The sequence below is a fragment of the Carcharodon carcharias genome, chromosome 1, assembly GCF_017639515.1.
Source record: "Carcharodon carcharias isolate sCarCar2 chromosome 1, sCarCar2.pri, whole genome shotgun sequence".
Classification (NCBI taxonomy): Eukaryota; Metazoa; Chordata; class Chondrichthyes; order Lamniformes; family Lamnidae; genus Carcharodon; species Carcharodon carcharias.
In genome coordinates, this window is record NC_054467.1 from 45,972,712 (window position 1) to 45,998,269 (window position 25,558).

General features: G+C 38.8%; 1 protein-coding gene across 1 annotated transcript in view; it reads right to left on the reverse strand.

Moving 5' to 3' along the window:
- The window catches only part of rapgef2b (Rap guanine nucleotide exchange factor 2b), a 552,839-nt gene that overhangs the window by 73,247 nt on the left and 454,034 nt on the right, over window positions 1-25,558 (reverse strand). The window contains exons 17-20 of the mRNA XM_041188696.1: window positions 21,320-21,477; window positions 11,549-11,789; window positions 10,461-10,844; window positions 7,038-7,249 (exon numbers count right to left, since the gene is read on the reverse strand). Of these exons, the coding sequence (XP_041044630.1) occupies window positions 7,038-7,249; window positions 10,461-10,844; window positions 11,549-11,789; window positions 21,320-21,477 (995 nt within the window). The remainder of the gene's footprint in view (window positions 1-7,037; window positions 7,250-10,460; window positions 10,845-11,548; window positions 11,790-21,319; window positions 21,478-25,558) is intronic.

The following is a 25,558-nucleotide window of genomic DNA, read 5'->3' on the forward strand; positions in this document are numbered from 1 at the left end:
TTAAATTGGTGTCAGCATAATTCTTAGCACACTGAGGATTATTTAGCAAATGTTGTCCAGTTGTGGAATCACATCTATTGTTGGACACTATGCTTTGAGTTTTGCAAGCACAGGCTGGTTGGGTACGGTCCGTACCTTGCCCATTGCGAACAGCGGAAGCAACATGCGGTTTGATATGATTCACCCGTCTTTGGGACATACTGCCTACATACCTAGCATCACACTGGCACTCAAGTTCATACACCACATTATTCATTTGTGTAATAGGCAGTACATCTTTTTGGCTTGATGGCTACACCCTGTTAGTGGCGAATACCATTCGTGTTGCTACTGTATAGTAGCAGCGTGAAACAGCTTGCTTCATCTGTTGCTCAAATTTTCGACATACCTTACCATTCCGGGGTAATCTGAGGTAGACTGGGCACTTTTCAGGACTGAAAGTGACAGCCTTAGGCCCATTCAAGAGTTTGCGCAATATACTGCGTGAAATGATCTGATCGTGGTAGCCATTATCCTAGCTACATATATTAAACACATAGCCCTGTTCTTTGCAGACAATGCTTGGCAGTTAACTGAGAGTTCCCATCAACTGGTGCATTCTCCATGGCAATGCCTCTACCAATCAAAGTCTACTTGCCAACCAATCAGCACAAAAGGAGGCCATTCCCCCATTGGATTGGAATACTGCCAATGTAATACCCTTTTTCAAAAAGGCAGGGAGACAAAAAACAGAGAACTATAGGCCAGTTAGCGTAACATCTAACATTTGTCATTGGGAAAATGTTGGAGTCTATTATAAAGGATGTAAGAGCAGAGCATTTAGAATAACAATCTAATCAAGCAGACTCAGCATGGCTTCATGAAAGGGAAATCATGCCTGACAAATATATTAGAATACTTTGAGGAGGTAACAAGCAGGATAAAGAGGAACCAGTGGACGTAATATATTTGGATTTCCTAAAGGAGTTCGATAAGGTACTATACATAAGGCTACATAATAAGATAAGAGCCCATGGTGTTGGGGGTAGTATATTAGCATAGAGAGAGGATTGGCTAACTAATAGACGACAGAGAGCTGGGTTAAGGGGGCCATTTTTAAGATGTGGAGTGCCACAGGGATCAGTGCTGGGGCCACAATTATTTACAATATATATTAATGACTTGGACGACGGAAGTGAACGTACTATTCGCCAAGTTTGCAGATGACACAAAAATAGGCGGGAAGGCAAGTGGTGAGGATGACACAAAGGGCCTACAGAGGGATATACACAGGTTGAGTGAGTGGGCAAATACTTGGCAGGTGGAATATAATGTGGGAAAATGTGAGGTTATGCACTTTGGCAGGAAGGATAGAGGAGCTGAATATTATTTAAATGGAGAAATACTGAAGAAAACTGCAGCACAGAGGGATTTGGGGATTCTCATGCATGAATCACAAAAAGCTGGCAATACAAGTTCAGCAGGTACTAAGGAAGGCAAATGGAATGTTGGCCTTTATTTCAAATGGAATGGACTATAAACATAGGGAAGTCTTGATCAAACTATACAAGGCACTAGTTAGACCACACCTAGAATACTGTGAACAGTTTTGGTCCCCTTATCTAAGGAAAGATACACTGGCATTGGAGCCAGTCCAGAGAAGGTTCACTAGGTTGATCCTGGGTATAGAGGGATTTTCTTATGAGGAGAGGTTGAGTAGGTTTGGCCTGTATTCTTTGGAATTTAGAAGAATGAGAGGCAACCTTATTTAAGATTCTTAGGGAGCTTGATAGGATAGATGCTGTGAGGTTGTTTTCCCTTGTGGGAGAGTCTAGGGCCAGAGTGCATAGTCTCAGAGTAAGGGGTCGCCCGTTTAAGACAGAGATGAGGAAGAATTTCTTCTGTCAGAGGATAGTGAATCTGTGGAATTCTTTACTGCAGAGGGCTGTAGAGGCTGGGTCTTTAGGTACATTCAAGGCTGAGATAGACAGATTTTTAATTAGTAAGGGAATGAAGGGTTATGAAGGAAAAGGCAGGCAAGTGTTGAGGATTATCAGATCAGCCACAATCAAATTGAATGGCAGAGCAGACTTGATGGGCTAAATGGCCTACATTTGCTCCTACGTATTATGGTCTTATGGGATGAAAGATGGACAGGCAAAATTGTAATGGCCCACTGAGCTGCCTTTAAAGGGGAGATGGTTCAGGTGGTCATGAGAGGCAACCAAAGCCAGGGCTCCCAGAATGGAGGAGAAGATAGGGAGTATGACAGATGTCAGGTTGAGGGTACAAGTGAGAACCAGGCTCAGTATAGAAAGTTCAGAGGTACAGTGAAAAAAAGAAACAGAGACATAAAAAGAGAGTCTGAAAAGAGAATGGCAACAAACAAAATGGGGAATCTAAAAGTCTTCCATAGTTATATAATTAATAAAGGGCAGTAAGAGGAAGAGTATGGCTGAGTAGGGACCATAAAGGGGATTTAGGCATGGAGGCTGAAGGCATGGCTGATGTATTAAATGAATGTCTTGCATCTGTATTTTACCAAGGAAGAACATGCTTCCAAAGTCACAGTATAGGAGGTGGTAATTGAGATAAATAAAGAGGCGTTAGAAAGGTTGGCTGTTCTTAAATTTGATAAAAATTACCAGGGCAAATATGGATGCAACCCAATGAGCTGAAGATTAGGAGGAAATTGTGAAGATATTGATCATAATCTTCTAAAACTCCTCAGATATGAGTGTGGTGCAAGAAAACTGGAAAATTGCAAATGTTACAACCTTGTTCAAGAAACTGTGTAAGGATCAACCCAGCAATTACGGGATAGTCTGTAGTTAGAAAGGATAATCTAGGAAAAAATTGTCACTTGGGAAAGAGCGTATTTATTAAAGAAAGCCAGCAGAGATTATATTGTACTGTATTGCAAAATTATCTGGGCAGTGAACAGGAAAGTGGAGTTGAGGCCCAAGATCAGCCATGATTGTATTGAATAGCAGAGGAGGCTTGGCAGCCATATGGTCTACTCCTCTCCTACTTCTTGTTTAATTGGAGTATTGTACCCAATTCTGGGCACCTGACTTTAGGAAGGATGTGATAGCTTTAGAGATGGTGCAGAAAAGATTCACAAGAATGGTTCCAGGGGTGAGGGACTTTAGTTACGAGTAAAGATTAGAAAATCTGGGTTTGATTTTCTTACAGAAGGTTAAGAGGAGATTTTATAGAAGTGCTCACAATCAATTCAACTGCAAAATAAAACTCTTGGTATTTTGCGAATGAACATCAGATCTTTGAAGAAAATTTTTACTGCCATTTGAATTTATTTCCAGTAGTCCTATCATGTAATCTTAAGGCCCTTTAGACTGACCCTTCAGAATGAAATAGAGTTGAAGAAAGCTTTCATCTAGGCTAGACTGAGCTCTGCCTGAACTTCTTTAGCAGAAATGATTCTGTGCTAGTCTGTGCTTGCTACAATTAAAGCCATTCCCTTAACTTTACATTTTTTATAATGTTTGCAGGCAATTATGTTATCATAGAATGGTTACAGCACAAAAGGAGGCCAAAAGGAGGGGAACTTCCAGGTGGTGGTATTCCCATCTATCTGCTGCCCTTGTCCTTCTAAAGGTAGTGGTTATGGGTTTGGAAGGTGCTGTCAAAGAAGCCTTGGGGAATTCCTGCAGTGCATCTTGTAGATGGTACACAATGCTGCTACTGTGCATCGGTGGTGGAGGGAGTGAATGTTTATGGATGTTGTGCCAATCAAGCGGGCTGCTTTGTCCTGGACAGGGTCAAGCTTCTTGAGTGTTGTGGGAGCTACCCTTATCCAGGCAAGTGGCAAGTATTCCATCACACTCCTAACTTGTGCCTTATAGATGGTGGACAGGCTCTGGGGAGTCAGGAGGTGAGTTACTCAACGCAGGATTCCTAGTCTCTGACCTGCTGGCTAGTCCAGTTCAGTTCAGTTTTTGGTCAATGGTAACCCCCAGGATTTTGATAGTGGGGGATTCAGTGATGGTAATGCCATTGAATATCAAGGGACAATCCTTTCTTGTTGGCGATGGTCATTGCCTGATACTTGTGTGGTGCGAAGGTTACTTGCCACCCCCAGCCTGGATATTGTCCAGGTCTTGCTGCATTTGTACATGGAATGCTTCAGTATCTGAGGAGTCGCGAATGGTGCTGAACATTGTGCAATCATCAGTGAACATCCCCACTTCTGACCTTCTGATAGAAGGAAGGTCATTGATGAAGTAGCTGAAGAATGGTTGGGCAGAGGACACTATCCTGAGGAACTCTTGCAGTGAGGCCCTGGAGCTGAGTTGATTGACCTCTAGCATCCACAACCATCTTCCTTTGTGCTGGATATGACTCCAACCAGTGGAGAATTTTCCCCCAATTCCCACTGACTCCAGTTTTGCTAGGGCTCCTTGATGCCACATTCGGTCAAATGTGGTCTTGATGCCAATGGCAGTCACTCTCACCTCAGGAGTTCAGCTCTTTTGTCCATGTTTGAATCAAGGCTGTAATGAAGTCAGGCCCTGGCAGAACCCAAACTGGGCATCAGTGTGCAGGTTATTGCTAAGCAAGTGCCGCTTGATAGCACTGTTAATGATCCCTTCCATTACTTTACTGGTGATCAAGAGTAGACTGATGAGGTGGTAATTGGCCGTGTTAGATTTGTTCTGCTTTGTGTGTCCAGGGCATAGCTGAGGAATTTTCCACATAGCTGGGTAGATGCCAGTGTTGTAGCTGTATGGAACAGCTTGGCTAGGGGTGCGGCAAGTTCTGGAGCACAAGTCTTCAGTACTATTGCCGGAATATTGTCAGAGCCCATAGCCTTTGCAGTATCCAGTGCCTTCAGCCGTTTTTTGCTATCACGTGGAGTGAATAGAATTGGCTGAAGACTGGCATCTGTGATGCTGGGGACTTCCAGAGGAGGCTGAGGTGGATCATCCACTTGGCACTTCTGAAGATTGTCATATAATTTGGGAATAATGGATGCTGAAAATCATTCCCATAGCACAAAATAAGCCATTTCCCAGCATTAACATCCTTGCCTTCCTGAGCACAAAAATTAACCAATACTGCTTTCAAGTTAAGATTGTCACATATTTTGCACTCAGCTCAAAAATGTAGATGTGAATGTGTCAATGAGCATAGAAAGCTCTTTTTGTATTCATTTTATTTCTACTATTCATGTAAACATTTAGATTTTTCAAAAAGCATGGCATCATAAATAAACATAGGAAACTAATTGGATAGTAGCTTCCACAGCTTAGATCCATCACCTTTCAATGAGGTAGCTTAGTGATGTTGAGTTTTAATAAAACCTAGGCAAACAGCATGCAGTTTCTGATCTCACCAGCATTTCTCAGTTTGATAAATAAGCCTTCTCAATGGTCAATGGTCTTTCAGTTTATATTTAAGTATTCTTTGAAAGTTTACCAATATAATGGATAAAGAAGAGTGAAATCTTTCAGGGGCTTTTGCAAGTCTGTTTTTTTTATTCATTCATGGGATGTGAGCATTGCTGGCAAGGGCAGATTTTTTTGCCCATTCTAAATTGCCCTCGAGAAGATGGTGGTGCCTTCTTGAGCTGCTGCAGTACAAGTGGTGTAGGTACACCCAGAGTCCTTTTAGGGAGTTCTAGGTTTTTAACCCAGTAACAAAAATGGAACAACATAGTTCCAAATCAATATGGTGTGTGGCTTGGAGGGGGACTTGCTGTAAAACACTGTTTGAAGACTAGCAGAATCTTCCAGAAAACAAAGAATGCCATTGCAGCTTGAGGCACCAATGTCTGTCTGGTCCTGAGAGAAAGGTTATCAAGTATTTGACAATGACCATGTCCTGTGTTAGGAAGCTGATTGCTTATTTTTTTAAAAAATTAAGAATTTGTTGCACTTTCTTCTGTGGCGTGCAGGATGACCTAAACCTTCCTTCACCCTTACCAGACAAATCACTGAAAAGGGGCAGAGCCAAGGGTTGGGATACCAGGAGTTCCTGTTCCTTTGGCTTAGATTGTATTTGATGCATCAGTGGAAGACTACACATCCAGTGAGGTGAGGACTATTGATGACTGTGGGACCCACCATTAGGGTTCAGGTCAGCAAAGTGGCCTGAAGCCCCTCCATCACATGGAAGTCTGCTCTCCAAATTCTTCTGACTTTTAGTCTCCATACCATAGACTGTTATTGAAAAATTCAAAGTCATATTGGGACTATGTAATTTTCCCATAATTTAAAAGTAAGAGGCTTGTATAATCTCAATGTCAAGAATAAACCTTTGTCTTCAACATTTACTTTCTTTGGCTCTCTGATGTATACTAGATACAATATACACAAATGTACCTTTGGAAAACAAATACACTGACCCGTGGTCAATGCTCCCTCTAAGCTGTGCTGTACGTGGCCCTAGACAATTGTTAATTTACTGTACAGTGCAATAAATTGACTGCACACCACAAAAATTAGAGGGAACACTGCCTGTAGCGACAAAGCTTCTTCCAGGAGAGAATAAGATACAACTGGAAGCAATCACAATATAGTAACTTTGAGTGGTTCAGATAAATGTGACATTTGAATTGTTTATATTAGCCAGCTAAGGCCAGGAACTAAATTAAAATTACTCCTGAATACGCAATAGTGTGACATAAATAGCAGTCAGCACAGCAAGTCATGGTGGACAACAATGTATAAAATACAGAGTATTGCCAGTGTAGCATAACATAACTAATACAAATCTATTGAGAAATGATCAGTTGATTACAAGAAACATGCTCAGTACATGTTCAATTTATAGGACATCCTGGTAAAAGAGATGTATGATGTATAGTCTGTATATGACTGCATTTAGGGCAATAATATACAGCAAATCTCTCTCAAATTTGGCATAGTTTTAAATGTAAAGAGATTAGTGAAACACAATATAAATAAATGCTAGTGCAAACTGAACTAATGTAGCAATAATTTTGAAATTATGAGCATGGTGTGAAGAGAGTAGTGGTGCTCCAGGGAGAGCAAGCTACAAAAATGGAAACAGTCATTTTTTTTAAACAGAGTTACCTTCATGCAGGAATGTCAAATCTTTTTTGATCACTGGGAAGAGAGGAATAATAGGAGGCTGCAGGTTCTCGTTGTTGAGAACATTGCGGTATTTAGCCATATTTCTGGAGGGATCCAAGAGGTCCTGAAGGTCCTGAAATAATTTTTCATATTTGCTTGGAAGTTTTTCCCAAGTATTCCGTAGTCTTGCCACTGGTGCAAGATACAGACCACTAGATTTTGTGAGAAGACAAAGAAAATATAATAAGTACTACTTACAACAACATTTAAATAGGTCTTTTAAGATACCACCAACTTAACTTGAAATTTTACCATCTTACATTTTTTCTCAACTAAATCCCAATGTGTCAAATTTGTTTCTCATTTTTTTTTATATGAACCATTAAATGTATAACATTATGGGTTGAAATGAAGATCATGGGTAAGATTCAATTCACATTATCAGCAGCTAAAGCCATTCAGCAAAAGGCATGTCACATATTTCACAATATAACCTCTGAACACGGCCTGCAGAAACACTTATCATTTATAAATGGAGCATCAAGGACCACTGCACAACTTATACCATTAAAATTTCACATTTTCCAAGACACATTAAAATAATAGTTACATTGTTGAATTTCAAATAGAAAAATGTTCTATTTGTATTATCCAGCATTGGTTTTAATACTGCTAACAATCTTGATACCTATTTTTCTTTTTCACATATAATTCAGAAAAATCAGTAATGAAGGTTAATTAACATCCTTGGGCACAGTCACTTTCAGCAAGTACTGAGGATTCTAAGAAATTTCATTTGCTGGTCTAACCCACTTATTCCCTTGCCCCTACAACATTCCAGTATTGGGGCTACAATTTAAGTACACCTTTCTTATAATTGAAACTATTTACATAACCAAATATTTTAATCATAATAAAAGATATATTGCAGACAAATATTACAAATTATCTCAGAGATTCACTTTTTATTATAAATCATTAAAGCCTCTGTTAGAGTTGCAATATTTGCACAATATACACAAAACACTTTTGAATGCTAACCATAAATGTTGTGTTCTAATGTTCGCCAGATTTTGTTACTATTCAATACATTAAGATTTTGAATTGCATAAAAAACAGATTTCATATCTGAATATGTACTATTTAACCCTTTTCCTACAATATTAAAGCAAGGGGCACATTTGCATCCTTCCATTTAGAAGCCTATTATCGCCATTATTTAATTTCCGACAGAAAGGAACACGTTTGCCTAATCAAAGTTGGTTTGATACAGCTTTGTTAGTGAAGGATTACAACTCCTTAAGATCATTCGTCATTTAAGGGAAAATATGTTACTCATCCAATGAGTGATGCCCAAGCTTCACACTGGAGTCATTTGGAAAGAACAGTGACACATTTTAATTTTCTTTCAGAGAGTAATCTCAAACTAACATAAGACTGCTGTTCAAGTTTACAGTACTGCAATGCCTTTCCACCTTCTGTAATATTTCCACTAATATATTATTATTTAAGAAAAAATAAAAGAACAGTCACAGATGTCGGTTGTAACTTCTACAAAATATGGTTTTGATAAAAGTTAATTTTAATTTAAATGTTCCTAGCACTTTGATGTGCTTCCAGGTTGTCAGGTTAGCAAAGTGAACTCCTACATAATAATGCATTTTAAAATTGCAGCTTTGGCTATATACATGCAGATACCATGTAGCAGATGCTCAATTTCAGACTGAGTAATATGTTAAGCACGAATCATTTTCCATTTGCTACCTCCCTCTTCTTCATTTCCACATTCTCCCTAATCCCCTTCTGCTCTTGCTTCTACCCTTATAGTTGCAATGGTTGGTTCAGTCCAGGGCCAACTGCAACATTCCACCTGCCTTTCATAATCTGTTCCCTATTAAATTCAATAAAGCCTTGTAAGGTATATGAAATAAAATCACATGAAATACCTAGTGAAATTGAAAATAAATATTCATTTATGCCAGTAAAACATGAAATAGGATTTTTGAGAAAAATGCTAGTGCTCTGAATACAGAGGCCTGAATAAGAGGCCTTGTGCTCATACTCAATACCCACCTCATTAAATGTTACTTTGAAATTTTAGTATTTTAAGTCCAAGCCAACGGGAACCATTTTTTCAGTTTTATGTCCTGTATGTAAAGCAATTTCTGTTTAATGATAGAAGGCTTGAACATAGTTTGAATTCCCCTTGCTAACTTGAATGTTTTTCATTCATATTTCAGCTTTATATATTTTTTTATGCCATGTTTTCCACAGTTGCGTACTAGGTTTTGTATTTTCTAAGAAATGTAATTTAATTTTCTTCCTGTTTGTGCATTCCTTTATCAGGGTGCACGTTAGGCTTTTTCATTATGTGTATTTTCTTTAAAGCTGAATAGTGATCTATAAAACTCCTTCGGGAAGTTTAAAATTCATATCCCTATGTTTAATACCCCTCCATAGTCTCAAGCCCACCCAAAAATCTTCCAGCCAAACAACAGCAAACCCCCCTCCCACCCCACCAAGAACTATCCATTCTTCTGACCCTAACACCATCTGCAATCCACCCTTAGCTTTACTTTAATGTTGACAGTTATGCTTTCAGCCATCTAGACCCTATGTTCTGGAATTCCCTCCCTAAACCTCTCTGCCTCTCCACATCTTTCTCATTCTTTCAGACTCTCATTAAAACTTGCCTCTTTGTTTAAGCTTTTTCATGACATTTCCTACTACCTTCTTTGGGTTGGCATCCTTCTTTAAATTCATTCTCAGAATGTGAGCTGCCAGCAAGGCTTGTATTCATTGCTCATTTGTAGATGCCCTTAGTAGGTCTGGGGTTACATAATGGCCAGACTGCTTGAGGATGATGGGTTTCCTTTTGAAGTGCCTTGGGATGTTTTTTTGTATTAAAGTCACTTTAAAGTTTATAAAGGAAAGTTTTTTTGCTGCGGAATTTGCATCCAAAGTCCATATTGCCATACATATTTCAACCAACTTAAGCTTCTCTGCTGCATGATGGATACTTTTTTTTTTTATTCATTCACGGGATGTGGGCTTCGTTGGCTGGGCCAGCATTTATTGCCCATCTCTAATTGCCCTTGAGAAGGTGGTGGTGAGCTGCCTTCTTGAACCGCTGTAGTCCACGTGATGTGGGTACACCCACAGTGCTGTTGCCACATGGCTGAATATGAGTTAAAAGTTCTAAATGCGAGGAAGTTGGCACATTTTCAAATGAACTTTACAGTACAAAGTTGGATTGTATACTATAATTAAAAACGTACTGTACTTGTGTTCCATTTACAGCAAAAGGTATTTAGAAACTTACATCCATTATTAGAGTTTAGTCATTCCTACTCTGAGTACAAGAATTAAAAATGATTAAAAATACTTTTTAGAAAAATTGATCTTACTGCTACTTTTTTTTACCTGATAATTGCAAACATAGAGTTAAAGTTCTTGCATTCCCGACAGTGCAGTGCCATCTTGATAAAGTGTTTAATTATCTTCATTCTTTTCAGTTGGTTTGACTCTTTAAGGATCTCTGTTGCAACCCAAAATGTCTCCTGATTGATAATATTCTCAAATTTCTTCAGATTGGCACATTCAGTTTTTGACTTAAGTTTGAACAAATCATCGATATACTCTGTGGGTTCAATATTACGAAATAGTTCAAAGTTCCTCATGGACAGTTGGGTGGCAACTTCAATCGTGCTTAGTTGTAACAGTGTGATATGACTCTCCCGAAGCAATTCCTGAGCATCTTCATCTGAGCACAGTGTCTCTGTTTCCATATTATTCTTCAGATAGTACCTTGAGAAGGAAAAAGAAATTACACTAGCTAAAAGGAAAAGGACACAGCAGCAACATTAATCAGGCTTATTCCAGATGGGTGTAAAATAGTTCTCTATTCAATTATTTTATGCAATTAGTTGTGGTTCTTGCCATTTTTTTTTGAGCTGCTTTCCGATCAATAGTTGAGCAGAAACAGAATTTCCTATGATGCTCTTATATTCCGACACGAGTTCCTTAGAAATCTCTTATATCACTCACTGTTCCATCCCAAAACAGATTTGCAATCATACATTTTTATGTGCAACAGCAGCAGCAACAGGCTGTCTGATGTCGACAACCTTCACCATGGTGATTTCCCAAACTGAGTTTGAATTCCAGCAAGGGCAGGCCCAAAAACATCAAAGGAGTAAATGAACTCATGAGCTTCCAAGTGTCTAACAGCCCCTGAACAGATGGCTGGGAACAAAATAACAACTAATTGGAGGGAGAAAAGAAAACTTGAGAACATTCATTTTTTAAAAAATGAAAAGAAATTCACCTAAAGTAGCGACTGATTTGACCCAGAGGCTGGCCTGTTGCAATGCTCAGACGCAATTCACCAATAGATAATGCCCTAAATGTAATTTCAAACTTGATGTTTTCTTAATGTAGAGTAAGGCAAGTTTATTTTTAATGTTTTCCTTGAAATAACATGGATTCTGGCAATTTAATCTCTTTTTTACCTGCCGCTAAGTTGAATTCGGTCAGCGAGCTTCGATAGCTGATCTGGAAGTCGCCTTTGTTTGATAACACCTTCAGGAGTGACGGAGACTTCACATAGTGAGTATGATTCAGGAGCAGCAGTCACTGCAAATTCTCGAAGTGCTTGAATTACCACCTCTTTTGCAGTAGTATCTCTGCTGATCATTATGTAGCGGCTTTGTTGGTCTGCCTTGAAAACTCTTAAAACTTGATCTGGTAGCTCTGTTCAAAAAAAGCAAAACAAACAATATATGGCTAGAATAAAGGAAGACTACTTTATTAAGATTTGTACAAACATAAGAAATCAACAGGCAGGAAAACACCAGCTGTTTTATCAAGCCTTCACTCCAATATTGTAATTATACAACAATATTTTCTTCTTGTTTATTAGTAAGAACTTAGGGACAAGACAAAGATTATATCAGCTTTACAGTTAATGGTACAGTGAGATTATGGGACTAAATATTCAATTTAAAATCAATTCAGATCCTGATAATCCTCAATAACTAATGCATCATTTAGTTGCTACTTCAATATTTGACTACACTGCTGAAAATAAAAAATATATTTCGTTATAGATCATTTTTTGTTGGCAACAGAACAAGTTATTTTTGTAAACCTATTCTTTATATATAGTAATTTTTGTAAAGACCACAATTTCCAATCCATAATAGAGTGGAGAGGCCAAGGGGGCTAGAGAGAACCAGTGGGGGGAGGGCAGACCTTTTGGGGGGAGAGGGGGTGTGGCACAGTCAGTATTGAAAGGAGGCTGTTTATGGAGGCATCCCTCCCCCATTTCCGGCCTGAGCAGGGTCATATTTCGGGTATCTCCCTTTTGCCTTAACTCTTCCTGCCGGCCTGAAAATTGAGGCTGGGTGGGAAACAGTCCTTAATTGGTCATTAATTGTCCACTTAAGGGTCTCAATTTGAGCAAGAGTGAGCAGGCCAGCCATCCGAGGGATTTCATGACCCCTGCAATCTGACACCTGCTTGCGGAGGAACATAAAATTCTAGCCCCAGTGTCTGTATATGAAATTTTCTGTCCCATTTCCTCTGCTCCTCCCCAAGTTTTGCTATGCCAGTAGACTTGGTTTAAAGTACAAGAAGAGTTTGAAATTTCTTAACTTCACCATTAGTTATCAACTAAATATATCAGAAAGTTAGGGCCTGTGCATTCAGGTGCAAGTGAACATTTAACAGCATGATAAATCTTTGCTACTGCTAAACAATTTGTCTGGCATAAAAAGCTAGTCTCAGTAATGATGACCATGAAACTACCAGATTGTCGTAACAACATATATGGTTCACTGATGTCCTTTAGGAAAGGAAAGCTTCTGTTCCTAGCCCACATGTGCCTCCAGATCCACGGCAATGGGGTATAGCCTAGCCTGGTCTAGCAAGCCACTCAGTTGTATCAAACCACTACAGAACAGTCAAAAAAGAATAAAACTAGACTGGACACCTAGCATGATCTAAGCACCGGAAATGACAAAGGCATTCCTGCTCAGTCAGATCTGCAAAGCCCTCCTCACTAACATTTGGGGACTTGTGCCAATATTAGGAGAGCTGTCCCACAGACTAATCAAGCAATGGCCTGACATAGAAATATTCACCAAATCATACCTGACATCCAATGTCCCAGGCTCCTCCATCACCATCCTGGGTATGTTCTATCTCACTGGCAGGACAAAGGCACCAGAGATGGTGGCACAATGGTATTCAGTTTTGAGGGAATGGCCCTGGGAGTCTTCAACCCTATAAAGTCTCATAACATCAGGTCAAACATGGGCAAGAAACCTCCTGCTGAGTACCATATACCGGCCTCCTTCAGCTGAAGTACTAGTACTGCTTCATGTTGAACACCACTTGGAAGTACTAAGGGTAGCAAGCACACACAATGTACACTGGGTGGGAGATTTTAATACTTTAATGTCCATCACTTAGAGGGGCTTGGTAGCACCACTACTACTGGCCAAGTTGGTTGAGCCTTGAAGGATCTATCTGCCAGGCTGGGTCTGTGACAGATGGTGAGGGAACCAACAAAAGAGGGAAAAGCCTACTTGACTTTGTGCTCACCAATCTACCTATCGCATATGCATTTGTCCATGACAGTATTGGTAGGGGTGACTAAAATGGGACAGATTCAGAGTGATCTAACTACTTAAAACTGGGCATCCATGAGAGGCTATGGTGCCATCAGGAGCAGTGCACTTGTATTCACAATCTGTAATTTCATGGTCTGGCTTACTTCACCATTACCATTAAGCGAAAGGACTAACCCTGATACAATGTGGAGTGTTGGAGAGCATTTCAGGAGCAGCACCAGATGTACCAAAAAATGAAGTGCCAACCTGGTGAAGCTACAACAAAGGATTACATCTGTACTAAACAGTGTAAGCAGCATGCAATAAGATAGAGCAAAGCGACCCCACAACCAACAGATCAGTCCTGTTACATCCAGTGTGAATCATGGCTAATAATTAAACAACGGGAAGAGAACGCTCCACAAACACCCCCATCATCAAAGATGGAAGAGCACAGCACATCAGTGCAAAAGACAAGGCTTAAGCATTTGCAAACATCTTCAGCCAGAATCCCCCACCATCAACATAATGGGGGTTACCATTGATCAAAAACATAACTGAATCTGCCATATAAATAAAAGCAAAATACTGTGGATGCTGGAAATCACAAACAAAAACAGAAAATACTGGAAAAACTCAGCAGATCTAGGAGCATCTGTGGAGAGAGAAACAGAGTTCATGTTTCAAGTCTGTATGAAGAAGGGTCGTACAGACTCGAAACATTAACTCTGTTTCTCTCTCTACAGATGCTGCTAAACCTGCTGAGTTCTTCCAACATTTTCTGCCATATAAATATTTGGCTACAAGAGCAAGTCAGCGGCCAGGAATTCTGCAGCGAGTCACTAATTTGTCGTCACTCAAAGCATGTCTGCCATTTACTAGGCACAAGTCTGGAGTGCGATGGAATATTCACCACTTGCCTGGATGAGTGTGGCTCAACACCATACACTGTGACCCACTTGATTGGCAACACATCCACCACCTTAAACATGACTCCCTTCATCACCGGCAAACAGTAGCAGAAGTGTGTACCATTTACAAGACCCACAGCAAGAGCGTGCTAAGGCTCCTTCGACTGTACCATCCAAAAGCAAGATCTGCACCACTTAGAAGGACAAGGGCAACTGATGCATTGGAACACACTCACATGCAAGTTTCTCCTCCAAGCTACACAGCATTCTGATTTGGAATTGTATTGCTGTACCTTCATGTTAGGTCAAAAACTTGGATCTCAAATAGCACTATGCATGTACCAGGACCTATCGGACTGCAGCAGTTCAAGGGCTCATCACCTCCTTCAAGTACAACTAAGGATGGGCAACAAATGCTGGCCTAGGTAGTGATATTCACATCCCATGAACAAATAATTAAAAAGAGAAACAGTGGATGCTGGACAGTCATCAGAAAGAGAAAGCCAGCTCAACATTTCAGCTGAGACCCTTCATCAGGATTGTCTTTCTTTTTCTGATACTAACTAATGAACTGAGTGTTTCTAACATTTTTGTTTTTTTTCCCATCAGAAGTCCTTTTACAACAGTAAACATTAATAAATAATATAGATGTTATATTGTTTCTGTTACCTTTTCATAGACAAATTTACATTTCAGATCATTCCCAGGGAGAGCTGTTTCCTATATCGCTACCAACACACTCGAAATGTTTGAATGTTCTAAGGTGTACTTTTTGCATACAGTAGGTGGGGTAATATGAGTGTACAGCTTAAGACAGATATAAGAAAGAAATTTTCATACAAATCTGAAGCTTTTTGCTGTTGGGAGCACAAAACAACTGGAGAAATAGTACTGGGGTGCAATGTGACAATTAGCTGCATAGTTTGATGTCAGATTCAGCAATCCTACTTGGTAAACAATGATAACAATAATTGCATCAAATAATTTGGTATCAGCCTGAAGTTTAATATTACAATTTCAGAAATGTAGAAGAGGCTGCGCATTTATTAACATGAATTACCTTGACTTATGTTGAATTATGGACACACAAAATAGATTTGGTTGCCAAACATAGATCACTGGACTTGAGCATTGATATTGGGGCATTTATTTTTTAAAGCAATAATTTTGTTCTTACAATTATCAAATATCTATATATATGTGTGAAACCTCAGAAAATGAGCATTTGCCAAGCAATCTCCATTAAACCAGCCAAAACCTTGCCATTATAGATGAAATTGAAAGCAATGTTCATCACAGAGCTGATGAAGGTTTTTATTAACTACCAGCCCTGTTGCGACAAAAATACAGACATTTACAGTTCAACAAAAAGCCAAGCTATTTTATCCCTTTTGTCTTCTCTTCTTCCCAACTTTACTCCCCGAAGAAAGCTTTCTTTTCACTGATTCAGAGAAATAAGGTACAAAGACTAAACACACAATTCCAAAAACCACTGCTGGCAAAATGAAAAACAGCATTGTTTAGACCAGAACAATATTAATGCACATATATGATATACTATAAGAACTTGCAGAAGGCAGAATAGGAAATAAATATTTAGGTTTAAGCTTTATACTGAAAACATAACTTAGTCTTCACTCTCTGTAACTAAGCAAATCAACTAAAAATAAATTTGCTCACTGCATTATTTGTCCCCATAGATAATTCAAATCAGTGGGGCGTCTACTTCATTCTATCCTAAGCAAGATCTGTGAATTTGAGTGAGCTCTTACTCATGAATAAAATAACCTTGACAGTTCTATTGTTTCCGACTTTATATTCACACATGAAAAAATCTCTTTCTTATTCAGTGCAGAAGGTGGATTATTAAAATGTGAGTTACTTCAGCATTAATTGTCTCTCCACTGACTTTCGTCTTTATAGGTTCCCTAAATAAGTAATATTTATGGTGTTCAGTGACTTATTACTTACAGAGTCAATGCGAAACAGCACTCAATTATTGGAGGTAAAATATAAAAGAACATAAGAGAATTATTTTCAAAATTGATTATTGGCTGTTCCTGTCACTTCAGTTTGTTACAGCTGGCTAATAAATCTGATGTCACTATCACAAAGTACCTGAATACACATCGTAGTATCAAATAAGTGAGCAGCAGTTTCACACTTTAGGGTGTGAAATCTGTTGCCAATACGGCAAGCACAAAACAAAATTTCAGTAAAATTTTAGGACAAATTCCAAAGCTTATGTTATCACCTTTTTGAATCCCTTTTTTCTTAAATTCTATTTCTTGGATCAAAATAGTTTGAAATAGGAGGTTATTTGGCTGGCCGTAATCTAAATGCCAAGAATAATCCCACACAATTGGTTGCCTCTATTCATCATTAAATGAGTTATGCTGTACAAACTCAAAAGGAAATACTGCAGATGTAGTCCAATAATTCTGGTTAATCTACACTGCACTCCCTCTAAGAATAATATATCCTTCCTGAGGTGCAATGCCCACAACTGCTCACAGTATTTCAGTTATGGGCTAACCAGGGCTTTGCATGGCTGAAGAATGACTTCTACACCCTTATATTCTATTCTTCCAGATACAAATGCCAGCTTTACACTAGCCTTTTTACTTTCTGTACCCACTCATGAAATTTTAACGATTTATAAATCTGTATCCCCACTTCACTTTAGACCTCCACAGTTTCTAGCTTTACACCATTTAGAAAGTATCCTGCTGTATAGTTTTTAGGTCCCCACATTCATCCACATAGAAATCCATTTGCCACAGTTTTGCCCATTCACTTCATCTATCAATAACTCCCTGTAATTTTGTGTTTCCATTTACAATGCTTAGAATGCCATGTATCTTCATATGTGGCTTCCAAACCCATCAAGTAAATCATAAATATATATGGTGACTACCAGTAACTAAGACAACAGAGATCCTTGTAGAACATTATTAATCACATTCTGTCAATTACAGTACAGTTCCGAACCAGGTCAATAATTTGCCTTCCATTTCCTGGGATTCAACTTTAGCTGAGAGTCAGTCTCTTAGAGTCTTTATCAAATGTCTTCGATAAGTCCATATAAAAAACATCAATCGGCATTCTTCGCTCCGACTTGAGTGACCTCTTCAAAAAAAAATCTCAATCGGGTTCGTCAGGCATGAACTATGTTGCCTCCCTCTGATCAGCTGAAAATCTTCAAAGTGTTCAGTCACCCTATCCTTAATTATAGATTCTAGTAATTTTCCAACTGCAGACATTCAGCTAACTAATCTGCAATTCTCCGGTTTCCCTTTCTCACCTTTCTTAAAATAGTGGTGTGGCACATGCAATTTTTCAACCTAAAGGAACAGTTCACGAATCAAAAGAAATTCAGTTTGGTTAGGGCATCTGCAATGTTCTTGCCTAATTGCTTTAAAACCCTGGGATGGAAACTATCTGGTCGGATTTTTTCACACTTTGGTCTCATTATTTTCTTCAAACTGTTATTTTGCTGATTTTACTTTTGGTGAGTCACTGTCCCATATCCAATATTAATTTGTTTGGGAAGTCTGGCAGTTTTCACGGGGCCCACATTGATCCTGACCACCTTGTGAAGCGTGAAGTAATTCATTTTGTAAGAAGAATGAGAAAAGGCAATACAAAATAAGGATGCAATTCTAAAGGGCATGCAGGAGCGTAAGGACAAGGGGATATATGTCATTGAACATTGCAGGGCAGGCTGAGAAAGCAACTAATAAGGCATACTGGATTCTGGGCTTTATAAATAGATAAGTTGAAGAAACAAGGAAGCTATGAAGCAATGTTTATAAAACATTGGTTTGATCATATCTGGAGTATTGTATCCAAGGAATTAACGAGGGTACTAAAAAGTTTACAAAATGGTTACAATAAAGGGCTTTAGGTATGAGGACAGATTGGAGAAGCTGAGGTTGTTCACCTTAAAGATGAAGGTGAAAGGAAGTCTGATAGATGTGTGTACAAAATCATGAGGCGGCTGGACAGGACAATAGGGAGAAACTGTTCCCATTAGTACAAGGGTTGAGAACCAGCGGACATGGGTTTAAGGCAATTAGCAAAAGAACCAGAGGTGACACGAGGAACAACATTTTTATGCAGCAAATAGTTAGGATCTGGAATGCACTGCCTGAGGGCATGGTGGAGGCAGATTCAATTGTGACTTTCAAAAGTGAATTGGATAATTATCTGAATAGAAAAAATGTACACGGTCAGGGGGAAAAGACAAGGAGAGTGAGACTAGCTGAGTTGCTCTTGCAGACCCAGCATGGGCACAATGCAGGCCTCCTCCTGTGTTGTAACCACTCTATGATTCTTTTCCTAATATGCAACAACAACAATTTGTATAGCACATTTAACATGGCACTTCAAGGAAGCATTATAAAACAAAATGTGACAGCGAGCCACATAAGGTGATATTGGGTCAGATCTCCAAAAACTTGATGGAAGTGGTAGGTTTTAAGTGCCATAAAGGAAGAAAGTGAGATAGAAAGCAGAAGAGATGGAGGGAGGGAGTTCCAGTGTTTGGGGCTTAGGCAACTGAAAACATGGCTTCAATTGTGGATCTTTTAAAACTGGCAATGCTCAAGAGGCCAGAATTAGAGGGGTGCATATATCACAGAGGTGGGGATGGAGAGGATTACAGAGAGAAGGAGGGGCAAGGCCATGGGGGCATTTCAAAACATTTAAGATCAAGATGTTGATATTGACCAGGAGCCAATGTAGGTCAATGAACACAGGGGTCAGGTTTACAGGCCTTGGTGCAAGTTAAGACATGAGCAGCAGAATTTTGGATGACTTTGAGTTTATGGAGTTTCGAATGTGGGGGACCCAAGGGTGTGTTGGAATAGTCAAGTCTAGAGGTAACAAAGGCATGAATGAGGGCTTCAGCAGCAGATGAGCTGAGGCTAGGCAAAGTTGGGCGAATGTTATGGAGCTAGGAATAGGTGTTCTTAGGGACGATGCGAATATTATGTCGGAAGTTCAACGCAGGGTCAAATCACAGAATCTCACAGTGCAGAAGAGGCCCTTCGGCCCATCGATCTGCACCGACACATGAGAAACACCTGACCTACCTACCTAATCCCGGTTACCGCACTTGGCCCATTGCCTTGGATGGCATGATGTGCCAAGTGCTCATCCAGGTACTTTTTAAAGGATGTGAGGCAACCCACCTCCACCACTCTCCCAGGCAGTGCATTCCAGACCATCACCACCCTCTGGGTAAAAAAATTTTTCCTCACAACTCCCCTGAACCTCCTGCCCCTCACCTTGAACTTGTGCCTCCTCGTGACTGACCCTTCAACTAAGGGGAACAGTTGCTCCCTATCCATCCTGTCCATGCCCCTCATAATCTTGTACACCTTGATCAGGTAGGCCCTCAGTCTTCTCTGCTCCAACAAAAACAACCAAAGTCTATCCAACCTCTCTTCAATAACTTAAATGTTTCATCCCAGGCAACATCCTGGTGAATCTCCTCTGCAGCCCCTCCAGTGTAATCACATCCTTCCTATAATGTGGTGACCAGAGCCGCACACAGTACTCCAGCTGTGGCCTCACCAAGGTTCTATACAACTCCAACATGACCTCCCTACTTTTGTAATCTATGCCTCGATTGATAAAGGCAAGTGTCCCATATGCCTTTTTCACCACCCCACTAACATGCCCCTCTGCCTTCAGAAACCTATGGATACACACACCAAGGTCCCTTTGTTCCTCAGAACTTCCTAGTGTCATGCTGTTCATTGAATACTTCCTTGTCAAATTACTCCTTCCAAAGTGTATCACTTTACACTTTTCAGGGTTAAATTTCATTTGTCACTTATCTGCCCACTTGACCATCCTGTCTATATCTTCCTGTAGCCCAAGACACTCAACCTCATTGTTAACCACTTGGCCAATCTTTGTGTCATCTTCAAACTTACTAATCCTACTCACCTCATCTCTGTCATTTATATAAATGATGAATAATAGGGGACCCAGCTCAGATCCCTGTGGTACGCCACTGGACACTGGCTTCCAGTCGCTAAAGCAGCCTTCTATCATCACCCTCTGTCTCCTACAGCTAAGCCAATTTTGAATCCGCCTTATCAAATTACCCTGTATCCCATGTGCATTTGCCTTTTTACACCAAGGTTGTAAAAATTCTATCAATTTTGATACCTCATGCAACATTAATTTTTCCTTTTTGTAGCTCTTGCCATCTGTTTTATCACCTGTTGCTGTTCTTTGTATCTTTCCATTTCCAGGATCTATGCTATTGCTTGCATTTTTAGATGCTATTTCTTTTAGTTTTATGTTGTCTCTCACCTGTTTTGTTGGCCATGGCTGTTTTGTTTACCATGTATATCTCTTGCCATTTAAAGGTACAAACTGGTTCTGTTTCATATTACATTTTTTTCTGAACACCTCCCACTAATCTTCTGTCATTTTACTCATTAACAGTCTTTCCCAGTATACTGTGGAAAGTCTGAGTCACCGCATTCAAGTCAGTCATACCTAAATCTAGAATTTTAGAAGCTGTCTCACATTTCTCCCTTTCAAATACTACAGTGAACTCGACTATTAATATTGATAATTACTGATTCAAAATAACTATTTCTTTGTACCACAAAGAATAAACATAGTAAGAATGAGATTTCTTCCCCCTCATAAAAACATTAGAGAACACATATGGAACAGTTATCCAACGGATACAACAAACAGTAATCTCATTTTGGAATAAATGAACACTCACCTGGTGTGGTGTTAAAATCAAGAATGCGATGATGAGATTGCAACAGGTCTGGATTACTGGATGATAAGGTGCCACTTACAGGCAATGTAGGTGCAATATATCTGGACTGCTTCAACCCTACTATGCTGTCATCCTGGGACTGACCAATACCAATATCACTAAGAAGCAAAAGAGACACTAGTAAATACGGGATCAATATTGCTAATCTTAAATCACAAACCTGCTTTACGAAGAACGTATCTACAGCACAGGAATTCACCATTTGGGCTAGCAGGTCTATGCAATCACAAACTGCAATTAAATAGCATAATTAATGTTGTAAAATATTCCAATATAATAATTGGAGCATTATAAAGCAAATACAAAGCCACATAAGGAGATATTTGAGTGGATGACCAAAAGCTTGGTTAAAAGATTGATTTTAAGGAGCATCTTAAATGAGAAATGAATAGAAAGGCAGAGAGGCTTAAGAAGGGAATTCCAGAGCTTGGGACCGAAACAACTGAAGGCATGGCCACCCATATTGAAGTGATTAAAACTGGGAATGTTCAAGAGTCCAGAGTTGGAAGGTTGTGAGGCTGGAGGAAATGACAAAGATAGGGAGGAACTAGGTCTTGGAGGGATCTGAAAACAGGAATGTAGATATTAAAATTGAGGTGCAGCTTAATTGGATGTCAATGTAGGTCAGTGAGCACAGGGGTGATGGGTGAATGAGACTTGAATAAGTTAGGACACAGGCAACAGAGTTTTGAATGACCTCAAGTTTAAGAAAGGTAGAATGACCAGGAATGGGTTGGAATAGTCATATTTTGAGGTAACAAAGACATAGATGCAGTTTTCATAAGATGATGTCCTGAGGTAGGATGGAGTAGGCTGATGTCATGGAGCTGGAAATAGATGGATGTAGTGATGGTGCTGATATGTAATTGAAAGCTCATCTTGGGGTCAGATAAGACACCAAGATTGTGAACAGGATCCTGTTTCTTCTAATTTGATCTCACCCATCAATATTTCCTTCAATTCCTTTCTTCCTCATGTTCTTTCCCCTTAAAAGCATCTATGCTATTTGCTTAACTAGTCCATGTGGTAGCAAATTCCACATTCTAATCAGTTTCTAAGTAACAATGTTTCTCCTAACATCATTATTTAGCTTATTAACAATCATATATTTATAACCCCTAGTTATGGACTGCTCACAAGCTGAAACATGTTCTCTACATCTGTCCTATCAAATATCTTCATAATTTTGAAGACATCCATCAATTCACCTTTCAACTGTCTCTTTTCTGGAGCTTGTCCAGTATTTCCTGTTTCAGTGTCTATCTCTCTTTTGTAAATGGAGGCCAGAAGAGAGCACAGTACCCTAACTGAGATCTGACCAAGGTTTTACATTAACATTTCTGCTTTTGAATCCTGTTCCTCTAGAAATGAAGCCCATTACTTTGTATTAGCTTTTTTTATGGCAGATATATATGATTCTACTTCTTTTGAACTTACAGAATTTTAGATTCATACTTTCAAAGTCATTAATAGCATTACATTTATTACTTTTTCCTACACTGATACATCCACAATATCTGCAGCCTAAAGCACATAAAAACATAAGAAATGAGAGCAGCAGTAGACCATGCACCCTGTTGAGCTTGCTCTGCCACTCAATATGATCATGGTTGATATTCAGCCTCAACTCCACTTGCCTGCCCACTCCCTGTATCCCTCAATTCCCTGCCAGACTAAAAATTTGTCTATCTCAGCCTTGAAAATATTCAACGATGAAGCAGTCACACCCTACTGGAGGAGAGAATATTGTGGATCTTAACACTTTATCTAATTTCTCCCACTTTGTGTCCAGAGTTAAGTTGTATTATTATTTTTAATTCCTAAGTCAATGCTAATAGATTTATACAGTTTTCCCAGAAAAAGTGGCAACTAGCTTCAGTGCTCCTAGACTACCAGAGTGCAAAACAATCAGCCAGACTTTCCACTGTGTGGACATCAGGTAAGAACAATGATATACTGGCTTATAAACCACCAGGCACACACTCCAGGGTGACACAAGAATAGTTAATATGAGGATCGATGGCACCTTTAATGAAGGGAATGGAGGAGAAAGTTGAGAAAATTAAAAGGCAAAACATATAGGCAAGCCTTGAAATTCTATTTAATTCATGTAAAAATATTGTTATTCATTTTGGACATGGAAGAAAATAGTTAGAAATATTTTCCAATGCAAATCGATGTAGATTTTCAAAGGAAACAGATTAAAAATAAACACCTCAGTTCCAAAATTTAACACAAATTTCTGCAACTATTTCATTAAATTATGAGTATATTAAAAACTTTGAAAATATTAGGGGCCATAAAGATTGCTCAGAAGTGAATAATTTAGGTCCAATAAATATAAAAATACAATATGTTTATGGAGTTTTACAATGGATTTAACTCTTCGGTCTTCAAAACTAAGCAAGCCAAAAATGATTAATGGAAAATTCAAGTTTTCACTTTTGACTCAAATTCCCTTTTTAAAATCAACACATTAGTCAGAACAACTCATCCATGAAAAAGAAACATCACTAAATATTAACACATGAACAGTTAGCACCATTAGTATAAGGTCCATTTAACATATGTCATTAAATCAATACAGCCACAAATCTTCACACTGAAAATATACACTAACAGGCTGTAGTACTGTAGACATAAAAGGTGGGATGCCATGTACAGAAAAAACTCCCTGCTTTCTTACAAGTGAAATGAACAGTTACTTCAACACGGTGGTTGAATTCTTACCCAAATAGTCCCGTAAACAAAGATTTGCAGGGTAAATGGAAGAGAAATAAATAAGTGGCCGATAGAAAGCCAAGGCATTTTGTGATTAACACACATTTAGAAAGAAAAACACAAAACAGACAAATGATAACATTTTCAACATCACTACAAAGAAATACAAAATATTTAGAATGCACATACATTCCAAGAATGAAATCAGCTTTTGGAAAGAACTACATTAATCATTACACTAAATATGCTCACAAATCAGAAACATTCACCATCATCATTATCATAAGAACTTTATTTTTAAAATTGGTATGAAGCAATTCATACAAAATGCATTTTTATAATCGCATTATCAATAAAGACTTTAAATTGGTGCTGGGGATTAGTAGTGCCAGGTCCAAGCAAAATATTGACAGAAGAGACCTCAAAAACAAAATTAATCACCTTAAGTGCGATATTTACAGACAAAATACTAAGGGTTTCAAAATGCCTTTTAACATACCCCACCCCAAGGAATTAATTGCTTGATTTAGTCCTTAATAAATGGCCCGTTAAGAACACCATGAAATACATGGTTTGAAATATTCAATTTCTGAGAATGTGATTAGCTCAGTAGGTCACATCAACTTCTTGAAAAAAATTTGAAGAAAAATAAAGTTCAGACTTTACATTGGCAGCAGTTATGTTGTGCAACAATAACTGAAAAGCAATTTTTTTTTGAGGGTTACCAATCACACACACATGGCTTTGTGCTGGAAGCACTTTACTGCACTTCTTTCATAAGGATGATAGCATTGCCAAAGGTGTAGCAATGTGCTAGCTTTTTGGGAAAGTTACTGGACTGAGATACTGAAGCTCTGATGACATCTATTGGGAGTGGAAAGAAAGATGGGAAAAACTGAGGAAAGGAAAACTCATATTAAAAAGATTTTTAAACAAAATTTGTGACTGATAATGTTCATTTGTTTATCTGAATTCCCCGTACTTCAGTTAATGCCAAATTTAGGAAAAAGAGTTTTAAAGAAAGTAGAATTCAAGCTTTGCAATGATATTAACCAGCAAGTGGAAAGCCTGCACCTTGATGGCATATTGCTCGTTGGTTATTTAAAATGATGCAAATTAAAATGAAACAAATTTAAAACACACCTATTTGGTTGTGATATTACAATAAACATTTTGGAACAAAAACTATCAAATGTAAGGCAATTTGATGGTAGGAACACCATAAATCCCAGCCTTTCCATTTCCCTATTGTTCAGAGGTTTTGAAACTACAAATTTATCTTCACCTTATCCTTAGTTCTTGGTTTACCTAATCTTCACTACTATTCTGATAGAGCCTTGCAGTGCCTCGACACTTCATGTAGAATCCATAATGAAAGAAATTGAAGAAAATTTCCACTGCTGTCTGAAACTCAACAGATTAAACAACTCTGAAAGGCAAGAAACTTAAAACATAGGA